The sequence below is a fragment of the Hipposideros armiger genome, unplaced genomic scaffold (assembly GCF_001890085.2).
Source record: "Hipposideros armiger isolate ML-2016 unplaced genomic scaffold, ASM189008v1 scaffold_1430, whole genome shotgun sequence".
NCBI classification, from domain to species: Eukaryota; Metazoa; Chordata; class Mammalia; order Chiroptera; family Hipposideridae; genus Hipposideros; species Hipposideros armiger.
The window spans coordinates 19,854-40,502 of NW_017732780.1; the positions used below are offsets into that span (position 1 = coordinate 19,854).

The 20,649-nt window shown below is 45.3% G+C and overlaps 2 protein-coding genes across 4 annotated transcripts; one reads left to right on the forward strand and one right to left on the reverse strand.

The window, feature by feature from the left end:
* Positions 1 to 3,563: 3,563 nt before the first annotated feature.
* SNU13 (small nuclear ribonucleoprotein 13) lies at positions 3,564 to 11,100 on the reverse strand. The gene is made up of 3 exons (XM_019633883.1): positions 10,992 to 11,100; positions 5,781 to 5,901; positions 3,564 to 4,816 (listed from the first exon to the last, which is right to left on the reverse strand). The coding sequence occupies exons 1-3, from the start codon at positions 10,992 to 10,994 to the stop codon at positions 4,554 to 4,556; spliced, it is 387 nt and encodes a 128-aa protein (XP_019489428.1). The 5' UTR covers positions 10,995 to 11,100; the 3' UTR covers positions 3,564 to 4,553.
* A 95-nt stretch (positions 11,101 to 11,195) lies between these two features.
* On the forward strand, positions 11,196 to 20,649 carry LOC109377514 (uncharacterized). Of its 3 annotated transcripts, none has more exons than XM_019633885.1 (3): positions 11,196 to 11,402; positions 14,714 to 14,773; positions 16,028 to 20,649. In XM_019633885.1, the coding sequence occupies exons 2-3, from the start codon at positions 14,756 to 14,758 to the stop codon at positions 20,597 to 20,599; spliced, it is 4,590 nt and encodes a 1,529-aa protein (XP_019489430.1). In that variant the 5' UTR covers positions 11,196 to 11,402; positions 14,714 to 14,755; the 3' UTR covers positions 20,600 to 20,649. The 3 variants fall into 3 exon arrangements, with proteins under 3 accessions (XP_019489430.1, XP_019489431.1, XP_019489429.1); XM_019633886.1 differs by lacking the exon at positions 11,196 to 11,402 and having other exon boundaries at positions 14,529 to 14,773; positions 16,028 to 17,281; positions 18,640 to 18,673; XM_019633884.1 differs by lacking the exon at positions 11,196 to 11,402 and having other exon boundaries at positions 14,529 to 14,773.

Consider the following 20,649-nt stretch of genomic DNA (forward strand, 5'->3'; position numbering starts at 1 on the left):
GAGCCAGAGCTACCAGACTGTCCAGCCTTTCTGGTTTGAGCCCAAACTGTCCCTGAACGTATAACAATCCTCATTGTCACCGCACGATATATATGAAAGCCGTCCTGCATGGGATTTACTTCTGGGCACTCGGAAGCAGCAGGGGACATCTCACCTGTGGGCTACCGGTATTCTTCATGGCCCTGTTATTTTGACATGACCATATTTATTGCTGCTGCTTTGACAAGACATCCTCACCTTTTCATCACCTGCCCCAACCTTAGTTGTCTATTGCTGTTACAAATTACCCCCAAAATGACTAGCTTAAAAACAATAATTATTACCTTTTCCCATTCCTGTGGATAAGGAATTTGAGAGTGCCTAGGCTGGATGGTTCTGGCTTGAAGTCAATCATGAGGTTAGATTCAAAAGGTTGGCTAGGGCCGGAGGGTCTGCTTGCAGGGGCTGCATTAATTGCTTTTAATTTTCTGTATTTTATGTTTTGACATCTTCGGGGGCAAGAGCTTACAGACCCAGGGAGACTGCCAGAAAATGCCAGGTACATGTAGCTAGTTCCTAAAGATAGTTAACAACTTACTTGGGAGCACACCTCTCAATGCACGACAAGTACCTGTTTTATAACTCACACACCAAACCAGTATTGTCCCTGAATTACCCCAGGGCCAGGTACCAGGCAACTACATAGAGATCAACTACCTCTAGTGCCCAAAGCCCATGGGAATTATTCAAACTAGCCAAACTTAAGCGGTTTACTGCCTTGCCTTTGCCATGGAAACCCCAGTAAAGGCTGTGAGCTAGGACTTCCCCTTGCTTTGTTTGCTCCTGCTGCCTGACCCAAACATAATACTTCCTCTGTGGCCCTGTGGCATGGCATGCCCCTCCTCTCAGGAAATGTAATAAATTCTTTCAACAGTATTGACCTTTCCATGTATTGTCATCGGTCACTTCTATAAATTAAATTCCCTCGAGTACACGTAAGACAGACTCATTCCTTTCACCAGCAAAGTTGGTGCTAGCTTTTGGCTAGAAGTCTTGACACTCCACAAGCTGCTCAAGTCTTCATTAACATGGTTACAATTTCCCTCATAGCCAGTGACGCAGAGGAGGCAGAAGCTGCAATGTCACACATCATTCCATAATACTCTTGAGTCCTGCTGACCAGCTCTGAGTTGATGTGCATTGAGATTACATACGGCACAAATTGATGTGAGGAAGACTGGAGGCCATCCTGGGGGCTGGCTGCCAGAGCATCATGAAGAATACTGACTTGCTACTAAAAATTGTTTTCCTTTCTTCAGAAAAAGAATATGCAACTATACCAACCCATCTCTGCCCCATCTGAAACTATACCAACCCATCTCTGCCCCATCTGAGGCACATACCTGATTTTTCAAAATGTAACTTTAGCGGACACTGAGAAGAGACTCAGGGATATTAAGAGCCTAGAACAAGCTCCTCTCCCTCCCTTCCCCAAAACACCAGTTTGGGATGAAAAATAATGGAAATGCATTGTTTAGTACTTAACAATACTACAAATGACTAATCTCTTTAACAAAGTCATATTGTAAATGTAAAATCATTCCTTAATCATAGCTCCACTTGGGAAAAGGGTTTCAGGAAACATTCTAAAACAGAAGTTCCTAACTAGTGTGGGTTTGAGGTCAGAGGACCCTTTGAGACCTAACGAAAGCCATTGGATTCTCTCTCCAAAATAAAATAAAATTTTACATGGAAAATATTGCAACCTACTTCATAGGTGGCTGGATGGAAGTGACCATATTTTTCATTTCTATGTCTAGACTTTAGAAATTATTCACTTTGGAGCGCAGTGATGGTGCCAACTTGGGCCAGTGAAACGGCGTCCTCAACTAGATTGAAGAACAAGACGACAGCAACTTGTCTGTTTCCCTTCCCCCAATTCCCCAGCACTGTTCCCATCCCAATTCCCGAATAAAAATCTTAAAAAAAAAAAGAAAAGAAAAGAAATTATTCACTTTGGGAACCTGTTAGGGCACTGCTTCGGGTGCTAGGACATCACATAAATTCTGGCTCTCTAATCAGGGCAATAAAGAAAACTGCAGATATTAGTTAAGGACAAGTTAAATAGAACGTTATAGTGCTAGCAGGAAAGGAGACATGAGATGGGGTAGCTAGGAAAGGCCCTAAAGAAGTGATATTTGGGGCCGGCCGAGTGGCTCAGTTGGTTTAGAGCTCGCTCGAGTGTGAGCTCTGAACAACAGCGGTTCGATGCCTGCTCCCCCCCCCAAAAAAGAAGTGATATTTGAATTAAGACTAGCATGAGAAGAAAGCCACCAGTGCAGTAAAGGAATACAAAGTACAAAGAATTTGAGAAGGAAACAGGTGTGGAATGTTCCAGAAACCAAATATGAAACACTGAGCAAAGACAGAACATGGTGGAGAGGTAGACACAGGACAGGCCGTGGAGGCCACTGGGAGCAGGGGAAGAGTCATAGTTTTTTCAGGTGATCACAAATTGATACCCTGCCTTTGAAGGCTTACCATGTAGCTGTGGAGACTGAGCTAACAGTCCAGAGCTAACTGGGAACCAGGGATGAAGATCCCAGGAGTCCCAGCCCTACCCCACTTCTTAGGGCTCCAGTAGGTAAGCTCTAGTTTCCACTTCGGTGGAAGTTGGATTTCTTACCAACCTCTGCCCCCAAATTATGTCTTTTAGAGTATGACTGTAAAGGCACATATACAACAAAAGGAAATACAAAGAAATTAAGTACCAACTCCACCATCCACAAATATAAAACCTGCTTGGGTGGGAGTTGGGGGCGTATCAACATTGGCGTGAGCTGGCCCAGGGGAAATGACTGGCCCAGAAAGAACAGAACAGGCCTCAGCAGGACAGGTGGTTTCCTGGTTCTCCAGGTATGCTTCCTGCTGGAGTGGCTACACCAGCCCAAGCTGGCCAAGAGGAAGCCAAATACTGTATAATCTATCCTCGTTAATCTGACCATCACAGGACTCAGTTATTCGTATTTTGGAAGAAAATTTCACAAGCTGAGGTATCAGGCTGTCATGGTATTTAGCTAAAAAGTAGCTGAGGCAGGAGAGGTGGCAGTGGCTTCAGTCACCATACCAATTCTCCGCCCGCCCCCACACACTCTAGCCTGTGCCAAGGGCTACCAGGAGCCCTAATTCGGCAACAGTGATTCTCAACTAGAGGTGACCTTGCCTCCAGGGAACATTTGGCAACGTCTGGAGGGAGGGGTTAAAGTTGGCACTGACATCTAGTGGGTAGAGGCCAGGGATCTGGCTAAACATCCTACAACATACATAGCATTCCCCCTCCCCCCAAGAATTATCCAGCCCCAAATACCAATAGTTCTGAGGTTGAGAAACCCTATCCTAGATCGAGGCAACACCTCAATGAAGTCTGTACAAGACATTTGGAAGTACCAGAAACCATCTGGTAGGAAATAATGGTTTTCCCACAGCTTCTTGGTAGAAAGTTAGAGAAGCTAAAAACATTCTAATCATGCTAAGCAGTTCTTCATTCAAGTATTAGCTGGACACCTACCAAGAATCACACTTTCTTTAAATTGTAATATGAATATATTTCTTTACTAGGACGCTCACAAGAATGACACATTAGCACTGTCCTTCTGATGTAATATAAAGAATACATACATCTGACCCACATCGTGGCAGGAAATAGGGGTAAGGGCTCTCAGAGCTGGTACCAAGTGTCCACTGAAGAAAGCTCCATTCACCAGAGAGGATGTTTCCTTGGACTCCATCATCTCTGCTGTAGCTTCCAGATCTCCATGACCTGCTCAGAATCCTTCATTCCAGCACCAGTTGAACCTCTTTTTTCTTGCTACTCCGGACTCCTTCAAGACCTTCAAGGTCAACTGCCCCATAACTCCCTCGCCCAGGCCGCCTCTGAATTCTGCAGCACATATCTCTTTGGTATGCCGCTGTCCTGCCACCCTCAGGGGCACAGCTGGGAGTTGGGGATGGGGGAACATAATATCCTATTACCAAAAGCAAATGGCAGGGGTACATTAGCAAATGACACTTGGGCACACAACTGACAACCTCACAGGATACATGCTTCCTCCCCAAATGACAAACCCCTAGAGAGCAAAGGAAAACTCCTAGATCATTTAACATGTATGGAATGCTTATGTATGCCAGGCACAAAGGATACCCAGTGGGTGGTTTACTTCATCATGCCCTGCACACAGTAGGGAGTTAGTGCCTGAAAGCTGGAACCAGATCGCCATCGTGGCTCTTCCCTGCCTTTGAAATGGTGTCATCACTCTGCTTCCGCCTGTCCTGGGCATTCGTTCATTTTTCAAAAGGGAGGAAAGATGGCAGAGAGAAAGAGGAAGGAGAAATCATGGTGGGGATGATGACTTGTAAGACAAAACAAAAACAATACAAAAATGTAAAAACCAGAGTACTACAATATTTTATAATAATTAAAGGTAGCTGAACACGACATGCTAACCCGTATGCTAATATGATACATAACCCCCAGGGGAGGAGTCGGTAGGGAGAGTGTGGCAGAGGTCACCGGTTTAGACTAAGAGCCTTTCAATGGACTGCTGAATGGATTGGATCTGCTGCTTCAGCTGGGAGCCTTCTTTGATGGTGACAGAACAGGCGATGACAGGCCTGGAGACGCCACAGGCCCGCCCCAGGGCCTGCTTGGAGCGCACAAACACGTAGGGCACGTTCTTGTCTTCGCACAGCAGCGGGAGGTGCAGGATAATCTCCAGGGGCTCGGCGTCTGCAGCCATCACAATGAACTCAGAGATGCCTCTGTTGAGAGTTTTGGTGGCTGTGGAGAGAAGGACATGAGACCCACAGGTGACGGGGTTTGGTCAGGAAGCCATAACAAAGCAATTTCCAAGGAAAAGAAACACAGGTGCAAGGAAACTGGGCAACACTACCAGGCATAAGCAATTTTGTGTCCTGCGCCTTGGGAAGTGATAAGGGACTTAATCACCAATTAGTCATTCTCAATGCTTTTTTCAAAGTCAACATCAAACCCATCAGTTTTGACTCTCTTGCTCCCCACCACCCCCACTTTGTATCTGGACAAAGAACTCTCATCCTGACATGCAGCAAATAGCATTTAGTTTTTTTTACCTTTTCTATTTGCTGGGGGAGGGGGGGATAAAACAACAACAAACCATCGGGTCTGCAAAGCACATCCCGAATCAGACCACTTGTTTCCTTTCCTCTGCTACCACACCAAGTCACCACCGTCTCTTTCTTGCCTGACTGAACAGCTTTCGTATAAGCCCCACCAGCAGAAGCAGCGTAGTGTGGCACTTCTCAAACTCTGTCACCCGTGAGGGTTTTACCACCCCAACCTGCCATGGTCAGTACTGGAAAGCTCACCGCACATGCAGCTCACCAGGAAGCGCAACACCAATGCTTATTCCTGACGGCTTATCTCTGTGGCCCGGTGCTAGCCCCGGACCACACTCTGCATTAATGCTGGAGTCCTAGACAAGGGAACAGACTCTAGAGCCACACTGCCCAAGTTCAAATCCTGACTCTCATTCTTATTAGAAGGTAAATGTGACAAAATGTTAACGAGTGGATCTAAAAAAATTCTTAGTCCAATAACCTTTAGCATCTAAAGACAAAATGCGGCTCTTAAGTCCTCCCACTGGTCCCAACCAAGAGTATCCAGCCTGTGTTTCATATTGGAAATCTAGCCCGGGACCCTGGACAGAGACAGGTGCCTTCACCTGGACAGTGCTTCTCCCTGGAGCACTCTCTGGCTGCCTTACCTTCATTGGCTCCTTTCCGAAGCTGCTTGTAGTTACATGACTGCTGAACGAGGTCCAATAGTTTCTTGGTGAGGTGGGCATCTGCGAGAGGGTAGGCCTTCGGATTCACATCAGCCTCAGTCTATGGGGGGAAATCAAGGCATCAGTCAAACTGAACCCGAAGTCGTTCCAGACAAGTCACAAATACTTTAATCAACAATTGAGAGACACAACAGTCAGTTTCCCTCACCCCTAAATACACTTAATAATTGACCCTGGCCTCCACACTCCCAACTTAGAAAAACTGAATTAGGATTAAAAAAAGGTTAATAATTACATTATCCAATAATGTACACTAAAGTTCATGTACTTTTACTTGCCTCTCTTTAGTCTAATGCTTGCTAATATCACAGCAAATGGAAGGGCTCCATAGCTCAGTTTCCATTTGAGTCACATAGGGGCAATCTTTAAATTTGGATTTCCATACTCCATCCTAAGTTTACTGAATCAAAATTAAGGTATAATTTATAGAAATGCAGCACAAAGCTCTCTCTCTCCATTCAACATTCAAATCTCCCTCTGTCCTCAGTAAGAACAACCCTGGTTTCCAAGCCATCAAAATATTTTCTCATTATTCGACCCTATGATACATACGAAATAGTTTCACAATTGCTGTATCAGTACTACCTCTACCAACGAACTTTCTCTTTGTTCTTAGACTACAGACTACATCCAACTAAAGCCATCCACTTAGTACTATATTCGTTATTTAAATTAAAATTTTCCTGTGGTTATTAATTTGATAAACAATTAGGGTTCCTTTGTATTCAGTTTGTTTTTTTAAAAAATACTTTTAAATCTCACTTTTCAAATATATAAAACATTGAATGGTTCCAAAGTCAAAGCTATGCTAGTGAATCAACAGTGTTTTGAAAACTGGTAAACAGTAAAGCATTTATCCTGCCTTTCCTATACAGAGCATATCATCAGCTAACCAAATAGCAGATGAAAAATTTCTCTTGTATGGTTATCCCACCTTACAACCCATATTAATCAATCAATCCAGACATAAATTAATGAATGCATCCAGACACTGATTAAGTTACCAACACCACAAAAGATAACATGCGCTCACTGCCCCTCTTGAAGAACAAAACTCTAAGATCAAGTAGTTGTGGGGGGAAAAAGGGAAAGAAAAAAATCTGTTCAAGCCTTTGATTCAAATACTAGATATTTGATATTAAGGAATTATTAAATTTTGGGGTGTTGTGTCATTGCGGTTGTTAAAAATCTTTATTTTGTAGATATCTACTTTAATACCTATGGATTAAATGTTATGTCATTGGGATTTGCGTCAAAATAACCCACATAGGGAACAAATTGGGTGGGATCTGCCCTACTTCACTCCCACCTTTCCAGTTGAACCATTTTCATTAATTTCTCATTTGTTTTCCCTGTGCAGCCCCAAGTTACCATCTTATTCACCCAACAGTTGGGTAGTGGTGATCTGGTCTAACCCTGGGTCTGGAGGCTGGACCATGGCACTCTACACCGTAGTTGTAGGCAGTGACCCGTGGGTGACGGCCAGGTGGGAACATTCACCCTTACATCTGCCTCGATGGTCTCCTGCACAAGACCACAAGGACACCAAAATGACCAGCCCCCAGAGGAACAGGAAGTGATATCAAGGGCCAGATCACACCAAGACGCCTGGTCCCTAACACATCACACTGGGTGAATCTGTCATTGTCCCTGGGTGATGAGGAATTAGGTGAGGGCTGGAGGAGTTCCCTGAAGAAGTGGATAAGAAAGGCCTCATTATTGGTCTGACTTCTCCACACATTTTAGAATTAGCTTTTCAAGGCTGACCAAAAAAGCCTGCTGGGACAATCTGTCTGATTTGGTGTAATGCTAATTCCAACAAAACACCTTTAGGATGCAGAATCTGCCAATTCATTACAATATATATACTTAACTCTTTAGAGCGTTTAAATAAAGATTTATTGTTTTCCAAAAGCCTTAATCTTTTACTTATTCCTAGATACTTCAGGTTAAGAAAATTCACTGTATTTCCTAGTGTACTAGGAATTTCTTCTTTTATAAATGAATTGGTGTTGAATTCTATCAGATTTTTTTGTACTGATTCAGATAAATAAAACTTTTCTCCTTTAATTTTTACACTTTTTCTAATATTATATTCTAATATTATACCAATTTTGCATTCTTGAGATACAACCAACTTAAATAAGGTTTTGTTTTATAATGGATATAAAATAAAATCTTAGTGGATATAAGGTCTCTTTGGGGGATGGTAAAAATGCTCTAAAATTCAACAGTGATGGTTGCACAATTCTAAATATACGAAAACCACAGAATTACACACTTCAAAATAAACAGGTTACTTCAGAATAAAATAAAATAAAATAAAATAAAATAAACAGGTTAACTGTATGGTATGTAAATTATCTCAATAAAGCTATTAAACTAGGTCCGGAGTTTTTTCAGGTTAAAAACTTTTAACTTATTTTACTATTTAGTTTTTCCTATTTCTACTTGAATTGCTTATGATAATTATACTTTTTCAGGCATTCATTCATTCAATCTAGGATTCTATGTTTATAGGTATCAAATTGTGCTTAATATCCTTTCTTTTTAATGTCTGCAGATTATGTTTCCATGTAGTTACTCCTTATGTACGCTTTGTTTATTTTCTTGATTAATCTTATTGGAAGGGACTTTTCAAAGAATTGTCTTCTGATTTTGTCCACCTATAATATTAGGATCTATTTTCTATTCCAGTAATTTCTGTGTTTTTTCCCCCCTTCTACTTTCTTTGGGGTTATTTTGTCCTTTTGTTCTTTCCCTACCTTTTTAGTCCCCCCCGCAGTGTAAGCATTTTAGGTTCCAATACTTTAGTTGTACCCAACATGCCCTGGTATGTGATATTTTCATTATTGTTCAGTTCTGTTTTCAAATTTCCATTACCATTTTTTTTTATGTGATCCAGAGTTATTTATATCTTCTTTCCAAACACTTTGTTACTGGTTCCTAACTTATTTGCATTCTGGTTAGGAGAACACAGTCTGTATTATTAACACTCTTTTAAAATTTGTTGAACTTGCTTTATAACCCAGTAGGTGGCCAATTTTCATAAATATTCCTTGCTTAAAAAGTGTCTTCTATACTTGTCAGGTGCACAATTTACTAGATTCACTATGACCACTAACTAGATCAAGTTTATTCATAATATTGTTCAAATCCTCTATTTCTATATTGATGTTTTGGTTTCATAATCTATCAATTATATACTTAAATGCTATATGATTGCATATTTGTCTATTTCCTCTTGTAATTATGTCACTTTCATTTTGTCCCTTATTTTTTTAGTCACTGTATCTTTCCAGATGCCTTAAAACCCATTTATTTCTGATGTTTATATAGGTTACACTACATTTTTGAAGTTGGCATATCTTTTCCATTCTTTTTACTTCAATCTGTCTTTTAACTGGAGCATTTAGTCTTTGTCTGTATTTACTAACATACTGACTGGTAAATTAAGTAAATATTGGGTTCAAATCTCCCTTCTCTTGTGCCTTCTCTTGGTCCCACAAGTTCTGTTTCTTTTCTTCCTTTGGATTTATTATTTTTTCACCATTTTCCCCTCCACTAGTTTGGAGTTACATATCTTTATTCTTCTGGTGGCTGCCTGAGAAAACACATTTGTCCTTAACCTATCATAACCTAATGTTCATCAACAGTCACTTTCCTTCTAAATGATAAAGGATCCAACAACACTTTAATTCCAATCACTCCTCAAAATTATGTTTTGAGATGTCAGATATTTATTTCCATGGCGGTTTTCAACAACCCACCTCTGGAGGTAAGGATTCTCAACTCACAAGAAACATCAAGTGCATAAAAGGGGAAGACTTCAGGAGCCTCAACAATCATCATCTCATTCCAGTCAACAACAAACGGTTGGCTCAACTTTAAAACCACACTACCTTAAAAACAGCAACTGAAATTTGCTTAGTGTCCATTTATCCACCTTTCAACTTTTAAAAGGGTTAATTAAATGAGTGAATGAAATCATACCACCGGCTAACTTGAACCCCTAGCTTGATCAGTTTGGTCTCCTGTACACCAGACAGCCCCAAACTGCAAGGTTTTGATTTAACAACAAATGCTGTGTGATCACTCACTTTGTACCAACTATTAGGACTAGGTGTTTATCGTGCATTGTCTCATTTAATCTAATCCGCATGCAGTGTAATTCCCATCTTACAGTTAAGAGAAATTTTTCTTATGTTCAACCTCAGACCATCGATTCCAAAACTTTTCACAGAACTGCGTAAGATGAGCACTGGTTTAGAAGCTTCAAGTTCTAGGCTCAGCCAAGTACTAGCTTCAGAAAGGGGCAGGTGGGAGTGGGTTAGGGAAATGGAGTAAGGTACCCGCCGGGATCCAACTCATTATGTAAGTAGAAGTGCTTTGCAAACTCTCCCCTCCTTACCAAGTGCCAACTCGAACTAGCTACCATGCTACACGATTTGATTAAAAGTTGGAGAACACCAGTTTAGAGGAGCCGCACGTGGTGCTACCAGGGCTCTTATTTCTGAGGTCCTACCGCCTCGCAGGAGGAGCCTTTCCTGTATCCCAGGCCGGGGCTCGGGAACCCCCCACATTCCCGACTCCAAATGCCAAAGGCTCCTTTAGGTCCCTGGCACGTGTAACTCCGCAACAAGCATTAGGAACAGACCCACGAAGACCTCCCTCTCCTGAACATGGGGAAGTGGAATAAGGGAGGCTGAACTGCAACCTGGGTTCCACACCATCCTCCAGCGACCCCTCCTCAAAATGAAAAAAACGGAGCCAAGTTTTCTCATCCAACTTTCTACTCTGTCCCACGTGCGTTTGTCTCTTTCCCCCAGGCCGGACCACGTCCCCTCCGCTCACCAGAGGCCTTCAGCCACGCGCAGACTGCTGCCCTCCGCATCACAGCAGTTGGGACCTTAAAGCTTACGGAATTCTAACCTCCGGCCGGGCTGCTGGGACCCGCGGCTGCCGGAGTTCAGACTCTGGGCCCGGCGGCCGGGACTCCGCGGCGCCGGAACTCTAACCCCAGGCCTGGCGGTCGAGACGGCGCACGTTTTCAGCCCCCGACAGGCTCGAGAGTGAACCGATCTCCGAGTCCCCCGCTTCCCGGCTTTTTGACCAGGCGCACGCACTCACCATGGCTGTGGTTCCGCGGACTCGCCTCTCCTCAAGAAGCGTCACCGACGTCAGAGAAGGAACGCTCGCTCGTGCCGGAAAGTCGCAAAGAAAGAAGAAAAATGGCCGAACGCGGCCGGAAGTGGAAGTGATGTCACTGCGAGCCGGCGGATCTCGCTCGTTAAAAGGGCACCCCAGGGGCAAACGGCCTCAGTTCCGGGCGAGGGGCTGAATTTTGCTGTGTCTATTATCATTCTGCTATACAATATTGGCAGAAGCGATGAGTTAAACATTCGAAAACAGCACAGCAAAGCAAAGAGTTTCAATGGTGTCAGCATTCCATTGCTGGCTTATCTTTGAGCACATTCTTGTGTTCAAAATAATCTTTTTGACCCGTCACTGGAGAAGAAAAGGCAGGGAGATAATGATAAGGTAATCCAGATATTTTCCTTTATATTCAGATATCCTTGTTAAAATTTCTGGTGGGGCGTGGAGTCCACCAGAAATGAAATCAATTGAGTAAGGAATTCAGGAAGAAGAGCAGGTTTAGGGACAGGGGTTGAGTTTTTGTCAGGTTAAGTTTGGAGATGTCACAAGACACCCATTCTCTTCTGGCCAGCATACTGTCCTCTTCTCTATATTGCCCAAATCTCCATGATTTAAGGCTAGACTCATGCCTCACCACTTCCAAGAGGTCCTCCCTGATTCTATGGCCCTTACTCATCTCTCTCCAATATGATGCCAGGCACACCTTGGGACCACTTGGATCTAGCCAAAACTAGACCATGAAGGGCTAGTTCTAGTTCATTCCTTTGGAAACCTAGAAGTAGAGAATTGGCAGGACCCTTAGGCATCATGCAGCTCAGCCCCTTGATTTTACACATAATGAGGCCCAGAGAAGGGAAGCTGCTTATATACCGTCACAGGGTGAGGCAGCGGCAAAGCCAGAACTGGACCCTGGAATGTTTAGCTATTGGCCTGGGTAACGTCCACCACATCTATTAATAGTTATTCTGCCTGGGATGTGTTGTGGCATTGGGCAATAGGATGAGTTTAAACTGGCTCCAGGACTGGACATTTGTTACATCAAAAATTTCCCCATCAAACTTCACCTCGTGCGAATCATGCATGACTGTTGAAGAACAACATTTGTCTCCAAATTAAGAAATATCCACTGATAGCTCCTGTTTAAGAGCAGAAGCTGTGATTTGAACTCCGCTCCTCGCCTCTCTTGGGTTCTGTTTCCTGTTTCCATATTAATTGGACCTATCGGCCATCACTGCTTGGGGAATGAAACCTTATTTTTCCAATTTACAGTCATAGATGTGTCCTTATCATTTGCTTTTTTTGATGTCTTTTATAACAATTTCTGATTGTTATTTGGCCTACCTGGCACCTTAGACCATCATATCCCAGATTTTCTCAGTAGTGACTGATAGGAGCTTGATGGTATTATGATCAAGAGTAATGAGACACTACCCTTTACCTAATTAATTCTGTTTCCCAACTTTATAATTACTTAATTTCCATGTTCTCTCAGAACTAGCCCACCCTTTTTTTATCTTCTTGTTGCCCTTGCTGGTAAGTTAATAAACGTTGACATATGATCAGGATCAATTTATCTTGGAAATTTTTCTTTTACCACACTTCTGTGCTTAAAATCCTAAAACCTTGACATGATTTATTAGGCCCCTCTTCAGTACTCCCTGTGTCCTCCCCATGTTATAGCCTCATCTATTTTCTTTTCCTACCCTGAGCACACCCCAATGTCTCCAACCCAATCCATCGCTCTCTATTAGGAGTAATGTGCTCCACTGTTCTGCTTAGCTAATTCCTATTCATCACCTCCTCAGTGAAGCCTCCCTGATCACCCAGACCCCTACTATATGGACCCACAAGCCCCCTGTACTTGTCCTTTGTAGCACTCGTTGACCTTGTCTTTATTCAGGGTCCACCTTTGCAACCACACTGAGAGCTCTATGAGAGCAGGGCTTATAGCTGCCTCGGACATTGTCGATACCTATCTTCTGGCCCTATGCCTGGGCCAAAGGGAGTGCTTATTTCACTTAAGGATCTTTGGTGGCAAGCAACCAAAAAAAGGAATTTGGGAAACGATGCTGTGGTGGAGCCCAGAGGTTCAAGGGAAGCCGATCGTGAGACCGGTCCGACAGTCTCATTCCGCTGTCAATGTCCCCCAGGCAAAGACCACCAGGAACACACCTATAGTGTTATTATTCATTGCAACAAGGGAGATCGCACACCATGAGGAACTGTGGGACTTCTCAATAAAAGAGTGTTAGAAAGGATTTACTATAGGATTTGAGCTTGTGTTAGGTGACGTGGGGCAGGGTTCAAGGAAGTGGGATTTGCTCTGGATTAGACGCTGTCGAAAGTTTGAATTTCTATGATTGGGCATCTTAATAAATCTTATCTACAAGGTGGAAGAAATGAAATTAATCTAAAGCTGTAATTGGTAAAGAAATAGCAGTCACTCATATTAGCCAGGTAAGGGGATGTTTGGTTATTTTTGTTTCAACAATGTTCATGTTTTTGTCTGTATTCAGAGATTATTAAAAAGTGGTCTTGTTTTTGTCTTGATTACCACAAAGTGGCTTTGTCTGATACTGATGGTTTATGAAATTTTTTATGGTCAGCAGGCGAACATCAAGGCCCAGCTATGAGTGTTGCCAGCTCCTAGCAACATTAAGGCCTAACTGACAGAGCTGGGCCAGTTCCTAGCCGCCATGAGCTGCTTTTCTTTTTCTCACCAGCTTCCTATTTCTATTTTGAATCTCTGTTCTTGATATTTAGAGCCCTGACAGAGAGAGCCCAGTTGGCCAAACTTAGGTCGCTCACTTACTCCTTAGTTGTCCTGGGTCTGTGAGAGAGTATCAGGTATAAGCTGGGGTGACATTCAGCCAGGACACATTGTGTGGCATATTGAGTTCTCAAAATAGAGAAATACTTCCCAAATGGTTGGTAGATAGATGATGTCTCTCTCCTGGGACCCCAGGGACCACTCACAACCCAGCTATTAAAGGGTTAAAGACTAGCCCATTCTGAATGGATGATGTCCCAGCTCGCTCTGTATTTCAATATTTTGAATATAACCTTTAGGTGAAAGACAGTAGCATTTATTCAGGGTAGTATTTTTTCTCCCAACAACACTGATCCTGAGATAGGAAAAGTAATCTGGGTGGTCAAACAAGAATGCACATGTTTAATACAGTGTTGATTGAGTGTTTGATAGTTAGACAGATGGACAAATGGATAAAAGTATCTAATAGGAAGAAAGGAATCAGCAGACTACAGGTTACATCATCCCATCATCCATGGGGGGGACTTAATCTCTTCACTCCAGAGGACAGGATGTTTAAAACAAATTATTCTTCCTTTTAATTCCTTTTGGGCAATTCCCCAATGCTGTCCTTACCTGCAGCTGGAGCCCAGGCTGGGGCATCAGGCCCCTTTGTGAGGTAGCCTCAGTGACAGGGATGCTATGAGGTCAGGGCTGCCCCACCCCACACTGGCTGGATGAGTCCTGCCCTCCAACTCCCTAACACCACCTGTCTGACCTAAGCTTTGTCATGTTACTGCAACTGCTGGGTGCCTGTGCTGTGGTGGGGCCATTCCAGGGCCCTGAGTGGGAGCCAGTGCGGGACCTGCTCTCCGAAGATCACAGCTGCAGGGACCCTCGGTGCTGTGGCAACCTGCTTGTCTTCTGCCTCTTTCTGATCTGGCAGGTCCGGCACTATTGGCACCAGATCACGAAGACCCACCTCTGCATGAAGAAGGTCATAAAGGTGAGGGAACCTCACACACCTCCTTCTCTCACCACTGTGATTGTGTCAGTCACTTATTACGAAGGCCCTGTTCTATGCCCTGTGTACAGCGATGAATCATACTGGCAACTCAGATGGGTCAGGGAGAACATCATCTTGCCCCAAACCCAGCAGTCACCCTGGACTCCTCTCTTTTTCACTCCATATATTCAATCCATATCTAAGTCCTATGGGCTCTACTTGCAAACCATATCTCAAACCTGATCACTTCTCCAAACCTCACCACACCCACCAGGCAAAGCTACTCTGGTGTCTCAGCTGGACTTCAAACACTGCCTTCGGCCTGGTTCTCGCCGCCTCTCTCAACCAGCCAGTCAGTCAGTACTCACGCAGCCAACGGAATGACTTTCTTCTTTCTCTTTCTTTTTTAAGGCTTTTAATCCAAGAATAATATACATACACAGATTATAAGTATATAGGTCAATGAGTTTTCACTAACTGAACACATCCATGTGTACCTAGGTTAAGAAGCACCATTACCAGCAGCCCAAAAGCATGCTGATCAAAAAACCAATCACAGCACTTTCTCACTCAAAACCCTGTAATGGTGCTTATGGATGCACCCCACCCCCCTCAGCCCCCATCAAACTCAGAATAAAATCCAAACTCCTAACCACAACTCCAAGGTCCAGCATGGTCTGTCCTACGTTTCTCTCTGAGCTCATCTTCCAGACTCTCCTCGTCACTTGTTCCATTCTGCTTACACGGGCTTTCTTGTTGTTCTTACACACATGACCCTGCTCTATGTTCAGGGCTGTGCCTATAGTGCTCTTTCTTCAGAGGTCACTTGGTTTGCCCTTCATTTCACTCAGGTCTCTAGTCAAATGTTACCACCTGTGAGAGGCCTTCTCTGACTACTCTGTCTAAAGGAGCTAACCCCATCCCCATCCTGCTTCTATTTCCATCAGAACACTTTCATACGTAACATTATATTGTTTACTTGGCTATTGTCTGTCTTCCATGTCTAGAAGATAGCTCTCAGAAGGGACTTTGTCTTGTTCATGCTGGTACCCCTGCCACCTAGAATAATGCCTGGCCCAGAGTGAATACTTTCTTTTTCTTGAATGAATGACTACTGTTTGCCCTAAGGGAAGTGACTCCCCCTTTACTGAGCCCCAACATCCTCATCTGGATAATGAGGATAACAATTCTGATCTGTGGGGGTTAGATGAGACAATGTGTATAAGGATTTTGCTTCTGTGTTCTCACCTACAGGTACCACCACAGAAGTGGGCAGTGATCTCCATGAGACATGACACTTGTTTTGGGCTGATCCCTAAGTTATCCTTCAGTCCTGGCAAGTTCAGGGGCTTGAATGCTCATGTTCAACAATGTGCACAAAAGAAAAGATGGAAATACTGGAGGAGCCTCCGGGAATCATGGGCCCAATACCTGCTCTCCTGGAGGCACCCATGTCAGTGCTCATGTTGGGATCTCCATACCCCTTCTGAGCCCATCTTTTGCACCACCTCCTTTTCAAGCACCTGTATGCTTCCTCAGGACAGTTCTTGGGACATACGGCAGGTACCCTGCTGTCTCAGTGATGGGCATACTCACCCTATTTGCAAGCCACTGCTCCCTGCCCTGGACATGCATCGCAGGAGGGAGACACTGTTGGTCCACTCCCAGGAAGAGTTGGTGCCATTGGAGCCTGCTGTCAGCATGAGGTCCCATCCCACCTCCATGACTGTGGCCACTTCTCTCTCAAATCTCCCTTCATCTCAGAGGCTGAAGTACTGCTTCACAGAATTCCTGCCTTTTCCTTCCTACCAACAAGGGGGAATACCCACCTGGAAGTCCTGGGACTTCCCACCAGAGGCCTGGGCACCAGGGAGGGAAAGCCAGGCACTAGGCAGAAAGGATATTAGAGAGACCCAGACTCCAGTTTGGACCAACCAGAGAGAGAGCAGTGGGGAGGATGCTTGGGAGATTCAGGCATCTGGAAGACAACTCCCAATAAACTTTGGGATGGAGGACAATGCAGAAACGGAGGTCCTAGAGTGGAGAAGCCAGAGACTAGTGATAAGTAAAGCTGATAGAGAGATCCTGACCTTAGGGTGGGAAATCCACGACCAGATGGGACTTGAGAATAGATCCAAAATTCAGGAACTAGGGAAGAGAAACCAGAGGGAGGCCGTAGGTGAGGATCCTCCTGCAACCCAGGAACATAGAGTAGAGAACCAAGATCAGTTAAGATGTAAAACTGATGCAGAGACCCAAACACCAGAGTGGGGAGACCAGGATAAGAATAGAAATGAGGATGCTGTAGAGACCCAGGCATTTAAGAAGAACAAGAAAGAGGCCCAAGAGGAGGATGAAAGAGAGACCCAGGCTCAAGGATTGGGGAAACAGAGCCTAACTGGAAGTGAGAATGGTGAGTCCCAGACGCCAGGGTGGAGAAAACAAGACCAGATTAGAGGTGATATTGGTACAGAAATTCAGGCAGAAAAGAGGAAAAACAAGGACCAGGTTGAAGGTGAGAATGCTGTGCAAACCCAAATATTTGGGAGGGAGAACCTCGGAGAAGTAAAAGAGAATGATGTGAATATCCAGGTCCTGGAGTGGGGAAAACAGGAATGTGTTGGAAGTGAGAATGTTACAGATATCCAAACACCATGGTGGGAGAAGCAGGATCGGGGTGGAAGTGAGAAAACTGGGAAGACCCAAGCATCTAGGGAAGAGATCCAGAAGCATCTAAGACATGAACTTCAAGTGGAGTCAGGGAGCAAAGCCTTGAAAAGAGGTGAGGATGCTGGGGCAACCCAAATATATAGAAGGAAGAACCTCAGAGAGATAAAAGAGGAGGAGTGGGTAGTGGTCCAAGCACTATGGTGGGAAGACCAGAGACCAGTAGCAAGTGAAATTGACAGAGAATTTGAGATACAATGTTGGGGGAATCAGGACCAGATTGGAGGTGAACATAGAGCAGAAATTCAGACATCAGAGAAGAGAAATCAGAGAAAGGACAGAGGTGAAGATGATATAAATACCCTGGCACCTGAGGCAGAGAACCAGAGACAGTTAAGAGGTGAAACTCATGTAGACACCCATCCACCAGATAGGAAGAATCAGGAGCCGTTTGGAGATGAGCCAAGTACATACATGCACGTACCTGCAAAGGGAAATCTGAGAGGGGTTAAAAATGAAGATGGTAAAGAGACTCAGGAACTTAGGGAAGAACACCAGGGTCAGTTAAGCAATGAAATTAACGGAAAAATTCACACACCAAAGTGGAAGAACGAGAAACACATTAGAAGCAAGGACGGTGCAAATACCCATGTACCTGAGGCAGAGAAGTGGGGAGAATTAACAAGTAAAATAGATGGAGAAACTCATTCAGCAAAATGGAAGAAAGAGGACCAGGCTGGAGGCGAGAATGGCACAGAAATCCAAGCTTCAGAGAAGAGAAACCAGAGAGAAGCTGGAGGTGACAATGGTACAGAGACTTGCGCTCCTGAGGAAGAAGGCCAGAGTCAGTTAAGAGGTGATATTGATAGAAAGACCCATTTGTCAGAGTGGAAGAACCAGGAGCAGATGGGAGGTGAAACTGGAACAGAAGTTCAGGCACCAGAGAAGAGAAACCAGAGAAAACCTGGACATGAGGATGGTACAGAGACCCAGAAACCTGAGAGAGAGAACTTAGGAGAGTTAGATAGTGAAATTGGAGTGAGCCATTCACCAGGAAGGAGGAACTGGGAGCAGACTGGAGGAAAGAATGATGCAGAACACCAGACACTGGAGAAGAGAAACCAGAGAGAAGGTAGAAGTGAGGATGGTAGAAAGATCCAGAGACTTAGGGGAGGGAACCAGACACCGTTGAAAAGGAGAGTTAATGGAAAGACCTGTTCATCAGAGTGGAAGAATCAGGAGCAGATTGGAGGTGAGGATGGTGCAGAAATTCAAATACAAGGGAAGAGAGACCTGAGAGGGTCCACCGGCGGTGATGGTAGAGAGACCCAGGCTCCTGGGGGAGATTACCAAAGACAGTTAAGAAGTCAAATTGGTGGAGAGATCCAAATGCAAGGGCAAGGGAACCAGAACAAGGGTGGGGATGAGGATGCTGCAGAAATCTGGGATGTAGGGAGCCAAAGAAAGTGCAGAGCAGAGGATGCTGGAGGGCCTGGAGTTCCAAGGGGAGGAAACAAGGACCGGATCAGAGGAAAGGATGCTGCTGAAGACAATCTCCAAGTTGACTGTTCTGGGGGTGAAAGCCCCCTAGCCCTCGCTGGCTCTGGATATGGGGCCATGGAACAGGAACAGACAGTGGCCTCTGCTCCCTGTCCTGAGATGAAGCCTCTCCCCCACCAGGGTGAACTGTTCCTGCTCACCAGTGGAGAGGGAAAGCATTTGGCTAGCCAGAGCACAGCCCCTGCCAGAAAGCACAGAGTGGGAGTCAGTCGAGCCTTTTGTCAGGCCCCACCTAAACCCCCGAGAAGCCGACAAAGGGACAAAAGGGTGGATCCAGGGAAGACCTCCAGCCTGGCTTGGCAGCTCCAGAACCCACAGGCTCTGGCTGCTTCCCTGAATCTGCCTTCTTCCTGTCCCTCTGACTCGTGTGGCCAAGTCCCTCAAGCTGCCACAGTGCTGGTGGGTGCTCCCACAGCCCTCACTGTCCTGCCCAAGTGGCCTGTCCTCAAGAAGAGCCAACGACTGCTCCTGGAGTCCCTCATGCGGCGGAAGATGGCACATCTGAAGTGGGGCCTCCCGCAGCGTATCCTGGAGTCCCATTTGCTCTTTAACTTCTTAGGACTGAGCCCACTATCCTTTTCTGTGGTGCAGCTTCCTGGCTTATACACAGCCTGTGACCTCCAATGGCAGCGAGAAAGGCTTTGTGAGGCCCAGGGCTCCATGCCAGGCCTTAAGTCCCCTGAGAGGTCCCAGAGGGTTCGACCCCCAGAAAGAAAAAGCTCGAAACTTTCTACACTAGCCAGAGCTCTGGAGAAGTGTGGGCCACGGAGGTTAGAGCCCACAGGCATTTCCATCCCTCCCCAAAAGCCCCGGAGAGTCAGGCCACCAGGAGGCCCCAGAGAACAACAGGATGTCCTGGTAGAGGCTCCTCTAAGGGCCAAACTCCCGGCTCCCAGGAACCCCAGGCCTGCAGCAAAGTCTAGGAGCTGGTGTGGCCAAGAAAGGGTCCAAGAGCCTTCCAGTGAGAACACTATGGGCAGGAAAATGATCAGGCCAGGAATCTCCCAGATGGCAGAGATGGCTCCCAGCAGAGTGAGATCCTCATACTTCAGGGCAGGCCACGACCACTGGAGGAAGGAGAGCACATCCCAGGAGGCCTCTGAGCCCCCCAGACTCAAATGTCAGCAGCCCACATACTGGAGAAGAGGAAGCCTGGAGCCTGTAGACGGCAGAGGGTCTGGGCAGCAGCCTTCCTCCTGTTCCGCAGACACCTCCAACTTCAAAGGGAGTCTCTACACAGTTGCAGCGAGGCTGAGCACGACCCTACTGAACAATATATCCTGGTCCCCACCCCTGGCCAAGCCCCAGCACTCAGCCCCCAACCTGAGCCTAAGGGGCTCTGATCCTACCCTGCTTCCCAAAGTGGCTGACCCACATATAAGGGAGGACAGCATCGAAGTCCATGCTTCCCTGAAGAGGGACCTTCAGCCACCAGGTCACTGCTGTGCCAGAGCTGCTCTCTCTAAGACAGAGAGCCTCCAGGGTCTAGGGGAACCCGAAAACCCAAATGGGGCCCCGCAGAAACCACCATCCTCCAAAAAGTCTGGTTTTCTGAAACGTTTGAGATGTTTTCTGCTCCAGCATTGTTTTAGAAAATAGGCTGCCATTCCAGAGTCCTCAGAACGCATCAGAAAAGGCATGAGAGTGGC